Below are 19,156 nucleotides of genomic sequence, written 5' to 3' on the forward strand. Positions count from 1 at the left end.
ACAGTGGGAAAGAGCCCTTTTACAGGGAACACCAAAGAAATGGAGGCAAATTGATGTGGGAGGAAGTATATTGTTTTTTATGCTAACAAACAGATTATTTGCCATTTATTGGTTTAGTAGTTGAATGTAGAGAGACAATTAGATTGGGGAGGTGACGAAAATATCACAGAGTAAGTTAAGTTTCTGATTGAAACAAAATCTCCTCAGGCAATGCTGTAAAAGTGATTGGGAGGGGATACCAGATTGTGCTTTAGAATTTAAGAGGTTTAGTACCAACTTTGAAAGTGGGTTATGAGAAGACAGATGTTCATCGTGTTACACTGCTGCAGTCATCACACTTGGGTTATCTTGCCGTCAGGCAGTCCCGCAGTTGGCCAGAGTTCCAAAGTCTTGGTCCGGCGTCAGTTGCTATCGCTTCTTCCCTGACGTCAGTGCGCCAGGGGTACATAAGATGCATCTGACGCCATTTTCTTCAGTCTTTCTTGCCACACGGTGCCCGAAGCAGAAGCAGTTCGCAAGTGCCGGTTGGCTGACTCCTGAGATTTTCAAATCGAATTTCAGACCGAAGTCTTCATAAAGCTAAGTACCCCGTTGGGGAACCTTTTCTTGCCTCAGTCCGATGTCAGAAAAAGTTAACAATTGCATTTCTTGTGGGAAGCAAATACCTCATAAGGACTTTCATTCTTACTGTATTCCTTGTCTAGGCCCAGACCACAACATCACAGGTTGTCGGTTTTGTGCTAGGTTTAATAAACAAACTATTAAACGTCGGTTTGATTTCGCCCAACATTATTTTGGTAGGAAATTTAATTATATCATGCCGTCAGAGCAACCGACGACCGGAATGGATAAAAAACGCAAAGATAAGGACAGGCAGCCGAGATCCAAACCGGACTCCGAGGCCTCTGCTAAGCCAGTCGCCAGTTCTCTGGTTTTCAGTGAGGCGCCTACGCAGCCCCTGACGACCGCTGATTTAGAACCCCAGTCGACATCCGATTCAGAAGCGGAGATTGCTAGGCCTCCACAACCTTTACCTTTAGGCCCTTCCGACTCCATGCCTAAAGGAGATTCCGGTGCACTTGAAATGCCTTCAGTTGCAGAAGGTGTCTTCAGACCGACTACACTCGTTATTAAATCCTATGCAAACCTGAAAACTCCTTTAAAAACAAAGAGGACTGTACAGCAGTCTCCAGTACAAGGCCCCATGTCTAAGAAACAGATGCTTAAGATGGCTGAAGACTTAATTACCCTAATCAGGGGTTCCCATCCCCCTCCTGATAAAAGGCCAAGGCAGGAGGAGGACTACGCTTCCTCTGACCAGGTTTCTATTTCCTCAGACTCTTCTGAGGAACAGGAATATTCCTTTCCCCCTTTTGAAGATTCTGATGCTGAAGAGTCTATCCCTTCTGCATCTCCCCCAGAAGACTACTCTTTTGGGGAAACCTTACATACTATGAGGTAACATTTCCACTGGGAAGGCCAGGATTACTCTGATTCTAAGAAAAGGCTCCGAGAGTTCCTTTTACTACCCCAGCACAGACCACTTGCTATTCCACCTGTGTTAGACATTGTGGATGATGTTTATTCAGAATCTAGCCTTAACCCAGATTCACTACCTCCTGCACCAGCCAAACCAGACAGATACTACAGAGTCCCTGACTCACACAAATTCCTGTATAAAAGCCCTGTTGCTGACCCAGAAACCATTTCCCAGGGTCCCAAAGGGGTTAAGGCCTCTATTGCTAAAAATCCTGTGCCCTCTGAAAGGGATTCTAGAGCACTAGACAGATGGGGAAAATAAGTATATACCTCAGCTACTCTAGCTATGAGGGCCTTAAAGTGTCAGTTTCACATGCTGAAATATCAACAATATCTGATGTCTCAATTAAAACAAAAAATGCTCGCACATACAGAACAGCCAGATTACAAGGAGATGCAAGATTTGTTGCATTCAGCTGAACAAGTGGGAAAACATACTTTGCAGTGTGGATTTGATTCATTGGAAGCTTCTTGTAGAGCAGCAGTGACAGGGTCTGTCGTACGTAGGCATGCTTGGTTAAAAGAACAAACTTTACCTGATCATGTTAAAGCAAAGTTATTGGATGCACCTTTACAGCAGGATGTTGTATTTGGTGTAAAAGCTGAAGAAGTTTTAAAGAAAATGGAGGATAAGGCAAAATCTATGCAGACGGTCAAGGATTTTTTACAGGTTCAACCCCCTCGTTTCAGCAGAAATTGGCCAACCAAAAACTGGTCCTTTCCAGCTTCTGCCAGACCACAGAGGGGCAGATACAGACGCCCAAGGGGCAGAAGCTAGCCACAAGGCTCTTACCAGCCACGACAATGGGGTGCCACAACCCAAAAAGGAGGAGAAGACAGGTCTCAAACTACCAGAAGACAAACACAATGACTTACCCCCTCAGACTACCAAGCAAAACTCTCTTGGCAGCTCCCTTGGGGGGAAAACTAGCACTTTTTGCAGACAATTGGCACATCATCACAAAAGACAAATGGGTCCTAAATATTGTATCTCAAGGATACAGATTCCACTTTCACACTTTGCCAAAGATAAAAGGAAAGCCAAACCTGCCACCAAATCAATGGGCAGAGGCTCAAAAGCAAATTTCAGCTCTCATGGACATGAGAGCCATTCAACAGGTTCCTACACAGGAGCAAGGACAAGGATTTTACTCAAGACTGTTTCTAGTTCCCAGAAAGGACAAAGCCTGGAGACCCATTCTGGACCTCTCAATTCTAAATACATACCTGGAAGTACCCAAATTCAAGATGCTAACACTACAGCAACTTCTTCCCATGCTGGGCAAGAAGGTTTGGCTAGTAACGTTGGACCTCAAGGAGGCATACCTGCATGTCATGTTTTTTATCAGACAAAATTGCAGAAGATACCTCCGATTTATTGCAGGTTCAACCCATTACCAATTCTCTGCACTGCCCTTTGGCTTATCTACTGCACCCCGGGTCTTCACAAAATGCCTGGCACCAGTAATTGCATACTGCAGACAAAGAGGGATTCAAATATATCCATACCTGGACGACTGCCTTATTCAAGCAGAAAGCAAGGACATTCTATTAAAGCATCTGGCGTTCATCAAAAAACCTACTAAGTTGCCTAGGGTACACAGTAAACGAAAAGAAGTCAAAACTAGTGCCCTCACAAGACATAATATTCCTGGGTGCCAGCTTGAATACAACGGCCCAGATGGCTTATCTCATGCCAGACAAGCAAGGACAACTGACTCAATACTTCAAAATGATAGCAACAAAGACCCAACTCCCTGCAAGAAAAATTCTGCAGGCCTTGGGATTCATGGCATCGTGCATACTACTAACACCATTTGCAAAACTGCATATGAGGAAATTACAATGGTATCTAAAAAGCATATGGACTCAACACAGCTACAGCTTGGAAACAATAATTCCACTCATTCCCTGCCTTCAACAGGAGTTTCTATGGTGGGCTCAGGCATGTCACCTCAACAAGGGTCAGCCTTTTACCTTACCCACAGCCAGGCAAACTATAACAACAGATGCATTGGATTATGCCTGGGGAGCACACATGGCAGGACAGTGTATTCAGGGCAAATGGTCTGCAAACCAAAGGCATCTACATATCAATCAAAAAAAGCTGTACAAAATGCCCTAACAGCTTTCAAGGACCTCCTACATCCAGGACAACTCCTAATAAAGACGGACAACACCACAGTGAATGTGGTACATAAACAAGCAAGGGGGCACACACTCCCACTCCCTATGCAAACAAGCAATGACCTTGTGGAACACAGCACTGACTTACCAAGTTAAACTACAAGCACAATTCCTGCCAGGAAAGAAAAACATACTGGCAGACAATCTAAGCAGAAACATCACAGATCCTTACGCGTAGAAACTAGGTCCACAAGTATTCGCAATGATAACTCAAAAATGGGGGAGCCCAGACATAGATCTGTTTGCTTCCCCCCAAAACTACCAACTACGGAAATTCTGCACAATGACATACCACTGGAAAGTGGTCGCCCTCTCATTCAATTGGAAAACATTGACAGTGTATGCCTTTCCTCCACTGCCTCTTCTGGCAAAGGTGCTGCTGAAAGCCAGATTAGAGAGGCCACAAATGATACTCATTGCTCCAGACTGTCCACTCCAACACTGGTATCCAATACTAAGGAACATGGCTCAAGGCCCACCATGGATTTTACCTCAAATTCCTCACCTGCTCACTCAGCAAAACAATCAGATTCTACACAGCCAGCTCAAGACTTTAAATCTGGCTGCATAGCAAATTGCCTAAACAACCAGTCAACACTTCTCTCTAAAGCTGTGATGGACGTCATTCTGGAGGCCAGGATGCCCAGCACCAGGAAAGTCTATTCAGACAAATGGAAAAGAATTCTGCGCCTGGAACCAGGCTAAAGGCTAAAATCCCCTTGTCCCAAATATTCCTCAGATTCTTCAATATTTAACTGAGATGTTGCACAAAGGACTTTCCTTCTCATCTATTAAGATCCACGCCTCAGCTATTTCAGCTCAATACAACACGGATCCTCCTATATTTTCACATCCATTACTAAGACAGTTCCTCAGAGGGGCTAAGAACATAATTCCGCCCTGGAGAGCACCAACACCAACTTGGGATCTCAACTTTGTTTTGGAAAAGCTTACACTTCCGCCCTTTGAACCAGCTTTCACAGCTGATCTACAGTTCCTATCATGGAAAACTGCCCTGCTGCTAGCAATAACTTCAGAACGAAGAGTCTCAGAACTACAGGCCCTAATAGCAGTGGAGCCTTTCATCATTTTTCATCAAGACAGAGTCTCTTTAAGAAACTAACCCTTCCTTTATGCCAAAGGTAGTATCCAGTGTGGCCCTAAACCAAACCATTCATTTGCCCACCTTTTATCCAAACCCCCAGAACAAAGGGGAAAGGCTCCTACACTCTTTGGACATTCACAGGCAATTACGTTACTACTTGGATAAAACTAAGGCTTTCAGAAAATCTGACCAGCTCTTTGTATCCTATGCTGCAGGATCTCAAGGAAAAGCTATCTCAAAACAGACCATTTCAATATGGATAGGACATTGTATCCGTTTCTGCTACACACACCATGGGAAATCTGTGCCTGGTAACATCAGGCCCCATTCCACCAGGGCTACAGCAACATCAACAGCCTTCCTCAGAGGGGTACCAACCAAGGATATTTTGGAGGCTGCAACTTGGAGTTCAGTGCACACCTTCACCAAGCACTATCACTTACCTCTATACTCTAAAACCAGAGCTGGCTTTGCCACTGCAGATCTGCAGGGCCTTCTAGCCTTTCCAAACCCTCTTTAGTTCCACCACCCATCCTTAGTTTTGGGATTCAACCCAAGTGTGATGACTGCAGCAGTGTAACATGATGAACATAGTACAGTTTTGTACCTACCATAAATGTAGATGTTCGAGTGTTCACACTGCTGCAGTCCAGGTTACCCTTCCTCCATCCCCTCTGAACTAGCTGGACTTATCTATACCTTTCTATCCTATACAACCTCTGTGGTGTATTTGCTTGTGACTGAAGGTATTGTTTTATTTTTATATGTATATTTTTATATAGCAATATGTATTGCCTACCTATTGGGGGCACCTGACATCTGGGGCAAGAAAAACTGAAGAAAATGACGTTGGATGCATCTTATATACCCCTGGTGCACTGACGTCAGGGAAGAAGCGACAGCAACTGACGCTGGACCAAGACTTTGGAACTCTGGCCGACTGCGGGACCGCCTGACGGCAGGATAACCCAAGTGTGATGACTGCAGCAGTGTGAACACTTGAACATCTACATTTATGGTAGGTACAAAACTGTACTTTATTTGCATCCAAGTGAGGTGAAATATACAGTGGATATACACATCCCTGTTAAAATGCCAGGTTTTTGTGATATAAAAAGATGAGACCACAATAAATCATTTCAAAACTTTTCCCACCTTTAATGTGACCTATAACCTGTACAATTCAATTGAAAAACAAACAAATCTGTTAGGAGGAAAAAATGTAAAAAAATAAAAAAAGTACATTAAGCTGGTTGCATAAGTGTGCATACCCTTACACTAATACTTTGCTGAAGTACCTTTAGATGTAATTACAGCATTCAGTCTTCTTGGGTAGGAGTCTATCAGCATGACACATCTTGACTTGGCAATATTTGCCCACTTTTCCTTGCAAAAGTGCTCCAAATCTGTCATATTGCAAGGGCATCTCTTGTGCACAGCCCTCTTGGTCACCCCACAGATTTTCTATTGGATTTAGGTCTGGGATCTGGCTAGGCCATTCCAAAACTAATTTTATTCTGGTAAAGCCATTCTTTTGTTGATTTGGATGTATGCTTGGGGTCATTGTCATTTTGAAAGGTGAAATTCATCTTCAGCTTTCTAGCAGATGCCTGAAGATTTTGGGCCAAAAGTGACTGGTATTTGGAACTATTCATAATTCCCTCCACCTTAACTAAAGCCCCAGTTCCAGCAGAAGAAAAGCAACCCCAAAGCATGATACTGCCACCACTATGTTTCACTGCGGGGATGTTTTTTTTTTGGTGATGCGAAGTGTTGTTTTTATGTCAAGTGTACTTTTTGGAATTGTGGCCAAAAAGTTCAACCTTGGTCTCATCAGACCATAACACATTTTCCCACATGCTTTTGGGAGACTTGATGTTTGTTTTGCAAATTTTAGCCGGGCCTGGATTTTTATTGTGCGAGAAAAGGCTTCCGTCTTGCAACCCTTCCCCATAGTCCAGACATATGGAGAATACGGGAGATTGTTGTCACATGCAGTACACAACCAGTACGTGCCAGAAATTCCTGCAGCTCCTTCAGTGTTGCTGTATGTCTCTTGGCAGCCTCCCTGACCAGTTTTCATCTTGTCTTTTCATCAGTTTTGGAGGGACGTCCAGTTCTTTGCAACATCACTCCACTTTTTGATTGTCTTCACTGTGTTCCATGGTATATCTAATGCTGTGGAAATTTTTTTGTGCACTTCTGACTGATACCTCTCAACAATGAGCTCCCTTTGATGCTTTGTAAGCTCTCTGCGAACCATGATGTTCTTCGTGTTTCACTGTTGCAGTCATCACATTTGGGTTATCTACTTGCAGTAGCCCTCAGTTGGCCTGATTTTCAAAGTCTTGGGTCCTGCTTTGGTTGCTGTCTTATCTTCCATGATGTCAGGTAGTCAGGGGTATAAAGCATGCAGCTGACGCCATTACATCAGTCTTTCTTGCCGTGCAGTGTCCGAAGCAGTTCGCAAGTGCCGGTCGGCCGACTCCTGAAATTTTCATTTTTGAGTTTCAGAACCGAAGTCTTCAACTAAAGCTATGTACCCTGTTGAGGAAACTTTTTCTTGCTCTAAACTGATGTCAGTAATTGTATTTCTTGTGGAAAGCAAATACCTTATAAAGATTTTCATTTGTACTGTATTCCTTGCCTAGGCCCTGACCACGAAGTACTTCGCTGTAGGTTTTGTGGCTTATTTAAACCACAAACTATTCATCGTCGGTACATTTTCGCTTCAAAATATTTTGGTACTCGGGTCAATTATCCAGATATGTCTTCGGTAAGCCACCTGACTACTGACAGTCCGAAAAAACGCAAAGATAAAGACAGAGACACACCTCCTAGGTCCAAAGCTGCCGATGACGCTTCTCCTAAGCTAGTCGCCAGTTCGCCGGTACTCATTGAGGTGCTTTTGCAGCCCCTGATACCCGCTACTTCAGATTCGCGGGCCTCTACTGAGACCCATTCGGTGTCCGGTATGCAGCGAGATGCTTCCACTGTGGAACCTGCGGATTTCTCTACCTTGGATGGGTCCGGAGCCGCTGTGTAGACACCGACTTCTGAGGGTGTATTCAGGCCTACTGACTTGCATATTAAACCAACGCCATCTTCTTCTTCTAGGCCTAAAACTCGAACCATGCCTAGGAAACTGACACCCAGACTGCATGGTCAGGCTTCTATGCCTAAAAAACAAATGATAAGAATGGCTGAAGACCTTATTACTTTAATCAGGGGAAGCCAACCTTCCCCCTCTAAGAGACCTAGGACTGAATTTGGATATATGATTTGAATATATGATACTTCTGACCAGGATTCTGAAATTTCTGTCTCCTCTGATGACCAGGATTTACCCTTATCTACCTATGAGGATTTTGATGCAGAGGACTCTATTCCCTCTGCTTCTCCCCTAGAGGATTTTTCTTTTGGTGAAACCTTGCATACTCTTAGGGAGCATTTTCACTGGGAAAGCCAGGATTACTCTTATTCTGAAAAGAGGCTTGGAGATTTCTTACTCCTGCCCCAACACAGGCCTTTAGCTATCCCTCCTGTGTTGGATATTGTTGACGATGCCTTTTCGGAATCTAGCTTGGCCCCTGACTCTCTACCTCCTGTTTCCAGAAAACCTGATAGATATTACAGGGTTCCTGATTCTCACAAGTTCCTTTTTAAAAATCCTACTGCAGATCCTGAGACCATTTCACAGGGACCCAAGGGCATTAAGGCTACTACTGCCAAAAATCCTACCCCCTCTGATAGAGATTCCAGGGCCCTGGATAGATGGGGTAAGAAGGTATACACCTCTGCAACCTTGGCCATCAGGGCCTTAAATTGCCAGTTTCATATGTTAAAGTATCAGCAGCATATTATTGGATTGCTTAAACAGAAAATTATGTTGATTCCTGATTGTGCTGAAAATAAGTATTTACAGGATTTAATGCATTCTGCTGAACAGGCTGGAAAACATATTTTGCAATGTGGTTTTGATTCACTAGAGGCATCTTGCAGGGCTGCTGTCACCGGGTCTGTACTTAGAAGGCATGCTTGGCTTAAGGAGCAGTCTTTGCCATATCATGTTAAAAATAAATTGCTGGATGCTCTCTTAAATCAGGACTGCCTGTTTGGCAACAAAGCAGAAGAAGTTCTTAAAAAGATGGAGGAAAAAGCTAAATCTATGCAAACTGTTAAAGATTTCTTACAAGTGCAGCCTCCTAGATTTAGTAGGCATTGGCCCTCAAAAAATTGGTCCTTTCCTGCCTCTTCCAGGCCTTCTCAGTTCAAACCCAAAACCAGCAGAACACCCAGGCTTCATTCCCAGGGTACGCACAGGGCTAAGCAGTGGGGGGCTCTTACTTCCAAATCAGGGAGTAGTAAGACCCCCCCCCACCCCATGGTAAGCTGTCTCAATGACAACTTTAAAACTTCCAAGCACTTCACAACTGACTGCTCTTTTAGAGGGAAAGCTTGCTCTGCATGCAAAAAACTGGGAACTCATTACCCAGGACAAATGTTTTTGTGATAATATGGGAGAACTACTCCAAGAACCCCTAACACAAAGGAGTTCATATTCTCAAAATGCCATGGATGCCACAAAACACATATTCCCACACCCCACGAAAACACAAAAACATAACATACATCATCAACATGGACATTGGATCAAAATGTTCAAATGTTATACACACCGGTGACCCCTCACTGGTGAGACTCTAATCTGCTGTCCTCATCCCGTCCTCCCCCCACCTGAAAAAAAAAACCCCACAGCGAAAAACTTCTCAAAAAGCCGATTTCACACTTCTAAAAACTAGTGTGGTCTCCTTTAACTGCCCCTGAGCCAGTGGTAAACATTACTCAAACGCTTGAATCACTTACAAATGCCTTACAGACTGATCCCACACAAAACAAAACAAACTCTGTACTTTAGGTAAGGCAAGCGTCCAGCTGGTGGACCCCAGCCATACACAAAAAACAAAACAAGCTGAGGAAGCAATGCAAGATAGAGCAAAATCCTGAAAGGTAAGCAATACCTTGATCATTATAAGTAAAAAAACTAAGAGTCTCATAAATCATCAAAGGCAAATTTTGAGAGAAAAATCGCCAAGGACTCTAAAGACAATCATAAGGCCTTCTAGTTAGAAACCTAGGAAAACTCCAGATATGCAAATTAGTTCAAAAAAAATGAAAAATTAAAGAACAAAAACCACACACACACATACTACACACTGCTGTCAGTGTTCAGTGCTTTCCCTCCCCAAAAGGAAAGATATCTATTCCAGAGGATTGTAGCCCCATTGTAGCCCCAAACATCTCAAGTAGAGAACTGCCCACACCCTCAAAAAACAGCATCCATGGGACGGGACCGGGTGTCCCCGGCCGTGTGCTCTATGAACTCAGGAATTAAACCCAGGCCAGTTAGACAGCTGTTTAATTAAGCCTAGCCTCACCTCAGGATCCAAAGGAGTGGGCGACTGGCACTGTGTGGTGGTCCCACTTCAAGCGGTGCCTCCACAGACCCTGGAAATTACCGCCCCCATTAGCTTGACAAGCCTTATCTGCAAAGCCATGGAGAGGATCAATGGAATGGAACTCAAAGACATAGGAACTGCAGGCACAGACTGATCCCAAATCAGTTTTGTTTTTGTCAAGGCAGATCCTGCCTCTAAACTTGGTTGATTTTTTCGAGACAGTCGCCATTGATGAGGTCCATACCAGCCTACCGACCTGGCAAAACCTGGACCCTTCTACACACCCACTCCATCATCAAAAATCATCATATCAGCAGAATGTATCAGCTTGAATGTATACCCATACATCACAAGATGGCTAGCGCTAAGCTTTACCCACAACCACAGGGTCAGAGAGCCTTGTCAGACTCAAAGCTCGTCACAAGTTGGTGTCCCCACAGACACCCAGTAGTCCCTCCCCTTCTCTTGTTCGCATCTACTTCTGGTACAGAAAAAAAACACAGGAGGAGGGTTATGGCTGACAAAGTTTGCAGATGACTGCAAACTGCTATAGTCGGGAAAAACACATCTGACACAGATATCTCACAGAAATGGATAACTGTCATAAACGCCAAGCGCCAATAGTCATACCTCTTCGGGAAAAACAAGGTTACCCCTACTAGCCATATAACCACAATGAGCATGCCACCAGAAATCAAGTCAGGGATCTGGGAGTTTGAAGTGACAGTTGTCTTCGGTTGACACTATGTTGCTAAAGTAGTTAGGAAAAGACCTTAACCTATAGGGTTCTGATAGAAGGATCTACATCTAGATCAAGGAGGTCAGTCGCTCATCCCAGGTAATCTCTACACATTAGACCTATGATTGAGTACAATGCCCCGCTCGGATGTATCTGACCCAGACACCTGATGCAGCTTGAAGGCCCCAAAAGTTCCTAAAAGGATATAAAGGGGTCTCAAAATATGTCTTATGCTGCCCGACTGAAAGAACTCCAGCTTAGATTTGAATAATATATACCCTCTCAAAAATCTAGATCCTCCCTCACCACAAAGGCGGGAGACTTAGAAACTTGACGGGGGTTATATAGAGAGCGTGCTGAGGGACAGATTCATCACAACATAGTTTCCCAAGGATACAGATTTCCATTCCACACGTTACCAACCCCAAACAGTAGCCAGATCTACCCCCAAATCAGTGGGCAGAGGCTCAAAAGCAAGTACTCTCTCTTTTAAGATTAAAGGCTATTCAGACTGTACCAGAAGAGGAAAAGGGGCAATGTTTCTACTCAAGACTTTTCCTGGTACCCAGAAAAGACAACTCCTGGTGTCCTATCCTGGACCTGTCTATCCTAAACACCTTTTTGGTGATTCCAAAATTCAAGATGCTAACTCTTCACCAGTTGCTTCCCATGATGGGCAAAGATGCCTGGTTGGCAACACTGGATTTAAAGGAAGCCTACCTGCACATCCCAGTCAGGGAATCTTGCAGAAAATACCTACGCTTCAAAGCAGGCAGCATGCACTGTGAGTTCTCGGCACTGCCCTTTGGCTTATCTACTGTGCCCAGGGTATTCACAAAGTGCCTAGCTCCAGTCATTGCATTTTGCAGGCAAAGAAATATTCAAATATACCCATACCTGGACGATTGTCTAATTCAGGCAGAAAGCCAGGACATACTTCTGAATCATCTGGCATTTGTACAAAAGGTGTTAACTTGTCTGGGATACACCATAAACTAAAATAAATCACAGCTGGTACCCTGTCAACAAATTATATTCCTGGGAAGCAAGCTTAAACACAACTTCCCAGATGGCTTTCCTCACGCCAGAGAAACAAATTCATTTGACAGCTTACTTCAAACTAGTGGCCACAAAAACCCTGCTATCTGCAAGGAAAATACTGCAAGCCTTTGGGTTCATGGCCTCGTGCATTCTACTAATTCCATATGCAAGACTGCATATGAGGAAACTACAATGGTATCTAAAAAGCCTATGGTGTCAACATTCTTAGGATCTAGAAGCAATGATTCCTATCATACCTTGCCTACGGTTAGAATTCCTTTGGTGGGCAGAGGCCTGCCACCAAAACAAGAGACTACCATTCAGTCTACCCCCTGCCGCCCAAATCCTAACAACAGACACATCAGACTATGCATGGGGGGCTCACCTGGCAAGTTAGTGCATTCAGGCCAAATGGAACCCAAGTCAAATGCACCTACACATCAATAAAAAAGAAATGTTAGCTGTACATAATGCTCTGACAGCCTTCAAGAACCACATTCCTCTAGGACAATTAATGGTAAAGACGGACAGCACCACTGTTATGTGGTACATAAACAAACAGGGAGGTACCCATTCTTACCCCCTCTGCAGACTAGCCATGGATCTGTGGAACACAGCCTTGAGCTGCCAAGTTCATCTACAGGCTCACTTCCTGCTAAGAAAACTAAATACACTGGCAGACGAACTAAGCGGAAATCTCATGGACCCACACGAGTGGAAACTGGAACCAAAGATTTTCAACATGTTGATCAAGAAATGGGGGATCCCAGATATAGACCTGTTTGCCTCCCCCCAGAACTGCCAATTGGACAAATTCTGCACAAGGACTCCCCACAAACAAGCTTGGAAAGTGGATGTTCTGTCCTTCAGCTGGAAAAATCTATCAGTTTGTGCCTTTCCTCCTCTCCAAAGTACTACTAAAGATCAAACAGGACAAACCAAGGATGATACTGATTGTACCAGACTGGCCACACCAACACTGATACCCCCTCTTGCGCAGTGTGTCACAGCTGGCCCCATGGCACCTACCTCAGACCCCTACCCTGCTGTCTCATCAGGAGAGCCAGATTCTGCACCACCAACTTCAAACCCTGAACCTGGCAGCTTGGCTAATTACCTAATCTCTCCGTTACCATCCCTCAGTAAAAAAGTGTTGGATGTCATTTTGGAGGCAAGGAGGCCTAGTACTAGAAAATATTATGTTGAAAAATGGAAAAGATTCTGTGCCTGGAACCAAACTGAAGGGATGGCCACAGCAGCGCACAATTTACCTCAGATTCTTCAATAACTTAACTGAGATGCTTCACAAGGGCCTTTCCTTTTCCTCTATCAAAATTCATGCCTCAGCCATTTCAGCTCATTACAACATGGAACCACCCCTCTTTTCTCACCCACTGCTCAAGCAGTTCCTCACAGAGGCCAAAAACGTAAAACCACCCAGAAGAGCCCCAACTCCAGCCTTGGACCTTAATTTTGTATTGGAAAAACTCACTCTTCCTCCTTTTGAGCCAGCTGCAACTGCAGAGTTAAAATTCCTTTCTTGGAAAACAGCTTTCCTTTTAGCAACATCTTCAGCAAGAAGGGTATCTGAATTACAGGCCCTTATGGCAGTGTAGCCTTTCATCATCATTCATGCAGACAGGGTGTCCCTCAGTACCAATCCCTCTTTGATGCCGAAGGTAGTATCCAGTGTGGCTCTTAATCAGTCCATTCATTTGCCAACCTTCTTTTCTAATCCACAGAACAAAGGGGAACGGATACTGCACTCCTTAGATGTGCACAGACAACTTAGATTTTACTTGGACAGGACTAAACCTCTATGGAAATCTGAACAACTGCTGGTGGCATTTGCTGCAGGAGCAGAGAGGAAGGCTATTTCAAAGCAGACCATTTCTAAATGGATAGGCCATTGCATTAATTTCTGCTATAAGCACCATGGAAAACCTACCCCACAGGGGATTAGACCCCATTCAACCAGGGCTGCATCTACCACCACAGCCTTTCTCAGAGGTGTCCCTACCAGAGATATCGTAGAAGCTGCTACCTGGAGTTCTCTACATATTTTCACCAAGCATTACCATTTGCCAATTTTTTTCTAAAGCTGGCTTTGCCACTGCAGTCTTGCAGGACCTTATAGCTGGTCCTAATGCTATCTAAATTCCTCCTCCCATCCTTAGCTTTGGGAATCTACCCAAATGTGATGACTGCAACAGAGAAACATGAAGAACATAGTACAGTTGTGTACACTTACCATAAATGTAGGTGTTCGAGTGTATTCACTGTTGCAGTCCTGGTTACCCTCCCTCCAGCCCCCTAACTTCTTTTGGCGGTACCTCTACTCTACTTTGCTATGCTTAAAAGCTTTTGGGTGTATTTGCTTTTTTGTTGGAGGTATATCCTTGTGTATATATATATATATATATATATATATATATATATATATATATATTTAATTGCTTCCCATTTAGGGGGCACCTGACATCTGGGGCAAGCAAAACTGATGTAATGGCGTCGGCTGCATGCTTTATACACCTGACTACCTGACATCACGGAAGATGAGACAGCAACCATAGCAGGACCGAAGACTTTGATAATCAGGCCGAATGAGGGCTACTGCAAGCAGATAACCCAAAAGTGATGACTGCAACAGTGAATACACTTGAACATCTACATTTATGGTAAGTGTACACAACTGTACTTTTTTTGCTGTAGCAACAAAGTAAATGTCAGAAAAATCCTACAGCTGAACTTTATCTGGGGTTAATCAGAGTCTCTTTAATTGATGGCAGGTGTGTACCCAAGATGACTGAATGCTGTAATTAAATCAAAAGGTGCTTCAACAAAGTATTAGTGTAAGGGTGTGCACACTTATGCAACCAGCTTATCGTACGTTTTTTATTTTTTTTATATTTTTTCCCATAACAGATTTGTTTTTCCTTTGACTTGTGCAGGTTATAGGTCACATTAAAGTGGGAAAAGTTTTGAAATGATTTATTGTGGTTTCATTTTTTTATATCACAAAAACCTGGCATTTTAACAGGGGTGTACACTTTTTATATCCACTGTATATACCACCCCAACTGGCAATTAAATTGATGGAGTTTAGAATCTTTGGATGGATTTGTCTCCACAAATTCTTTGGTACAGCATTGAGAAGGGAATGCAGGGTATGTGGGACTGTATTTTTAAGAATGTGAGCAATTGCAAGGTTTTAAAATGGAGCTAATACAACTGTTCCACAGGATATGGGGACGGGGAGTTAACTTACCAGTGATTTTTTTCTTGATGAATTGGAATCCAAATTCGTCTGCATCTAAAATACATGATACATTACTCAACCTCGTAATGTTGGCTGCTGAAAAATTGATAACTAGAAAGTGGAAATTGAAATACCCACCCAAAACTTTTTGAGCTGATAGATGTTATGCATTCTTTTAATATCTTAGAGTTGGAGACTATAAAGAAATGTGGGGCTGCTAAGATGAACGTAAAGAGGAACAAAAGCTAGAATTAGCACTGGGTAATGGCACCCCCCACCCAGAATTGTTAAGGGAAAAGTGAGGATACTGTCTTAACAAGTAGAGTGAAGCCCATGCAAGTATTTTGTTTGTTGTAGGGGCTGATTGTTATCAGCTTTCTAGTGATAATCTTTGGAAATTTTTATTGTATATTGTAACCACGGGTACTGGGCTTCATTGTATGTGCTGCTTGATAAATCTGATCCATTGAATGTAGTCACCATTGTAATATAATGTAGTGCGGTATGCATGAGAATTGCATGGCGGATTTGTAACATGGTAAAGTGGAGCTGCTAATAAATCAAAGCTCAGAGAGGCATTCCTATGAAACTGCTTTTTAGTATGCTTTGATCACAGATGAGATGGTAGCACAGGCAAGGAATGACAAAAATTGAACTTGGTAAAGGAGCAAACAGTTACAGAGCCAAGTCATCTGTGGCATGCCTGTTAGTAAAATATCAAAACTAAAAATGTTTTAGAAGTTGCAGCATAATCAAAATGCATTGTGTTAAAAAAGTGCACTGATTATGATTTGCATGTTAACTTGAATTTTTCTCTTAAGCCACTGGTGAGAGGAGATTAAAGGAGAAGTGATGTGACATCATAATGTTGGAACACTATATACTTTGTTGGTAAGAGAAGTCTTAACTGAAGAAGAAAATTGTGTAGTCCCTGCCATGTTAGCTGCAGGAGGAACAAGTCGTACTCTAACATTTGACAGTTAATCTTGCTTCTGGAGCATATTCTTTGTTTCTGATCCATAACTGTCTTTTAAAATCCCCATTGTCTGTGACTTATTGCAAAAGTGCAGTTATTGTCAATGTTGCAACTATCATAAATGGAATATTGTATTCCCTGAGAGCAGGTCATTCTCTCAGATAGATTCATTTTGGCGATGCTATGCTCTGTCACAGAACTTTGCTGTCAAAAGTCTGAAGTCAGAATTTCAACACTGTGTAGAAAATCATTGTTTGCTGATAGTTTCCCATGTGTTCATGCAAGTAGCTTTTCCTCTTGTTTTCCTGTCCTCCATTCTGTCTGTCTCGGTACATCCCCCACTTTCAATCTCTGGGTCTACCTGCTCCTCCTTCCCCCCCACCCCCATATTTCTCTGAGTGGGCTGAGGCTGGTGTGGATCTTAAGGTCGTCGTGAGGAGCAGTGCTGGCACCTGCTTTTATTTCCTTTTGCTTTCCCACCCTGTCATTCTTCAGCGTGTCTGAGGGCTACTCCTCTCAGGTAGTCTTTTCTGACAAAGATGGGCATGTCCATCCCTCTCTGCCTGCATCTCAGATACCGGAGCCACTAATCGAATGTATGCTGCCTGGACCGTAGTTAGAGCTTTGTCCTTCTACGCTATTGCATGGGGATGGAGCTTTTCCTCTTCACACCAGTACTAGTTTTTTCTCTGAACTATTACAACTCAGGAGTAAAACATAATACCCTGCTCTTTTTGAAGGTGCATTCTTGCACTTTTAGGGGGGCACAGAGAATTTTTTGAATGGTAGTATTTTCATCATCTACTTACCTTTGATGTCTTTAACCTTCGGAGTTAAGAAGAAGATGAGTTAATCACAATTGTCTGTGTCTGAGATTCTGGTTTAACTTGCCTCCCTCCCCTGTCCCTTTTGCTACCATGCCTGCCCAGTCATAAGGCCCCCCCCATCAACCAGGTGCATTTGTTCCCCTAATGTGGGCATTTCCAGTGATGCCTAAAGCAGGATGGGGGGGGGGGGGGCTTTCCTGCAGGCAGACATGGTAGTTGTTTATTCCTTAGCCAACATCACAGCAGTGAGGATATTTTTGCATGCCCTAACCCTGCCCTTGCTGGCTGATGTGAGCAGCCATGCCACAGCAGGAGTGTCCTGTGGTCCTACACACACACACACACACACACACACACACACACACACACACACACACACACACACACACACACACTCTGTATAAGAGCGACTGTCACAGCCTTTAGAGCATCAAGCTAGCATACCCCAGTCCTGTAGGACTAGTAGAGTGCAAGGCTCTGCTTGATCAGTTAGGACCACCATCTCCTTCTGTCCTGGATAGGCAGCGTAAGCCCCTAGCTCTGATCCTGCTGTGATTGACTTATCTAATATCATGCTGCATGAGCTGAGGGCATCTGATTCATAATCAGGGCTTTATCCATTTAAATTCCAGATCCAAGCTGTTAGCTCTTTTTTATGCAAATACATCCAAAAACATTCAGTAGCTGTATCTTGTGTTAACAAACTGGATAACTCTTGTATTTGTAATATAAGTAGCGTTCAGATTATTTACGTTTAGTGTTGCACAGTGTATTTTGTACATACTGCCTATGATAATGTACCTTAAGTGTCTGAGCTAGCGTTTTATTTATTCCTTTTGTCTTTGGTCATTGGTATGGTTTCACATGGACCGTGGACCTCTGCATTTATGATCAATTGTTTTACCAAGCCCTCTGAATTTTCTTTATTAACCTGCTGCTTGTTCTTTCTTCTGTGATACCTTTGGTGAGTCTTTGCAGTTAAGGCCAGTATCAGGTTTTGGCATATGGGACATTGCCCTTGGCTAGTGTCTGCTTGTTAACTGGATGACCTGTCGGTGGAGCGTGTAAGTGCCTAGGATACAATCTACTCTCCCTTGGAAAAATCTTTGGTGGTCTGGATCTCCAGATGAACAAATTTGGTGTCTCATTCTCTAGATTACATCAGTGGAAGCCAAGAATTAAAATGATTGTTTTGGGGGAGGTTCTGAATAAATGTTTCCATTATTTAGAAATCTGAAGGTGTAACTAGCATGTTGTTTCTGTTTGCTTTAGGTCCCTTCATTGCCTGAGGGAGCTGACCGCACACCTTCAATGCTGAATGAACTGTATTATCTCCTGGCTGATTATCACTTTAAGAACAAGGAGCAGTCCAAGGCCATCAGGTTCTATATGCATGACATTTGTGTCTGCCCAGACAGGTTAGTATATCTGAGACATTTATTTATTTTATTTTATTTATTTATTGGCATTTGTTGGGCAGCCATGGTGGTGCAGCGGTTAGCATTGCCACCTCACAGCAAGAGGTTCTCCGGTTCGATCCTTGGCAGGGGTGCCTTCTGTGTGGAGTCTGCATGTCCTGCCTGTGGTCACGTGGGTTTCCTCCGGGTGCTCCGTTTTCCTCCCACATCCCAAAAACATGCTGTAGGTGGATTGGACACTCTAAATTGGCCCTAGGTGTGAGTGTGTGCCTTCTGTGGAAGGTTGGGCGCCGGGCTGGCAACTCGACACCGTAAAACTCCACTGCCAATCATGAGCGGACAGGTGATCCGCTGTGGTGACTCCTAACCAGGAAAAGCCAAAAGAAGAAGAAGATTTATTGTCATTTGTTAACCAGGTTAGTCCAGCTGGGCTTGTGGCCCGTTTTCAGTGGAGACCCGAGGAGAAATGCTCCAAGAAACAATACAGTTTACAACAAAAAAAATGGCACTATATACATTCATAGTATGTTAAGAAATTGGTAATACAATAATAATAGAAAGTCAACCAGCAAAATGCACACTTGTAGTTATATCTGTCCTATGTTT

At 43.5% G+C, this 19,156-nt stretch overlaps 1 protein-coding gene across 4 annotated transcripts in view; it reads left to right on the plus strand.

Annotated features, from left to right (window-relative positions):
- Positions 1–19,156, plus strand: part of CABIN1 (calcineurin binding protein 1) — a 4,301,447-nt gene that overhangs the window by 2,079,129 nt on the left and 2,203,162 nt on the right. For all 4 annotated transcript variants that reach the window (XM_044068841.1, XM_044068840.1, XM_044068839.1 and 1 more), the window contains one exon: positions 18,405–18,550. In XM_044068841.1, coding sequence (XP_043924776.1) covers positions 18,405–18,550 — 146 coding nt within the window. The remainder of the gene's footprint in view (positions 1–18,404; positions 18,551–19,156) is intronic.

The sequence above is a fragment of the Protopterus annectens genome, chromosome 4.part0 (genome assembly GCF_019279795.1).
Source record: "Protopterus annectens isolate FY-2018-M chromosome 4.part0, PAN1.0, whole genome shotgun sequence".
NCBI lineage: Eukaryota > Metazoa > Chordata > Ceratodontiformes > Protopteridae > Protopterus > Protopterus annectens.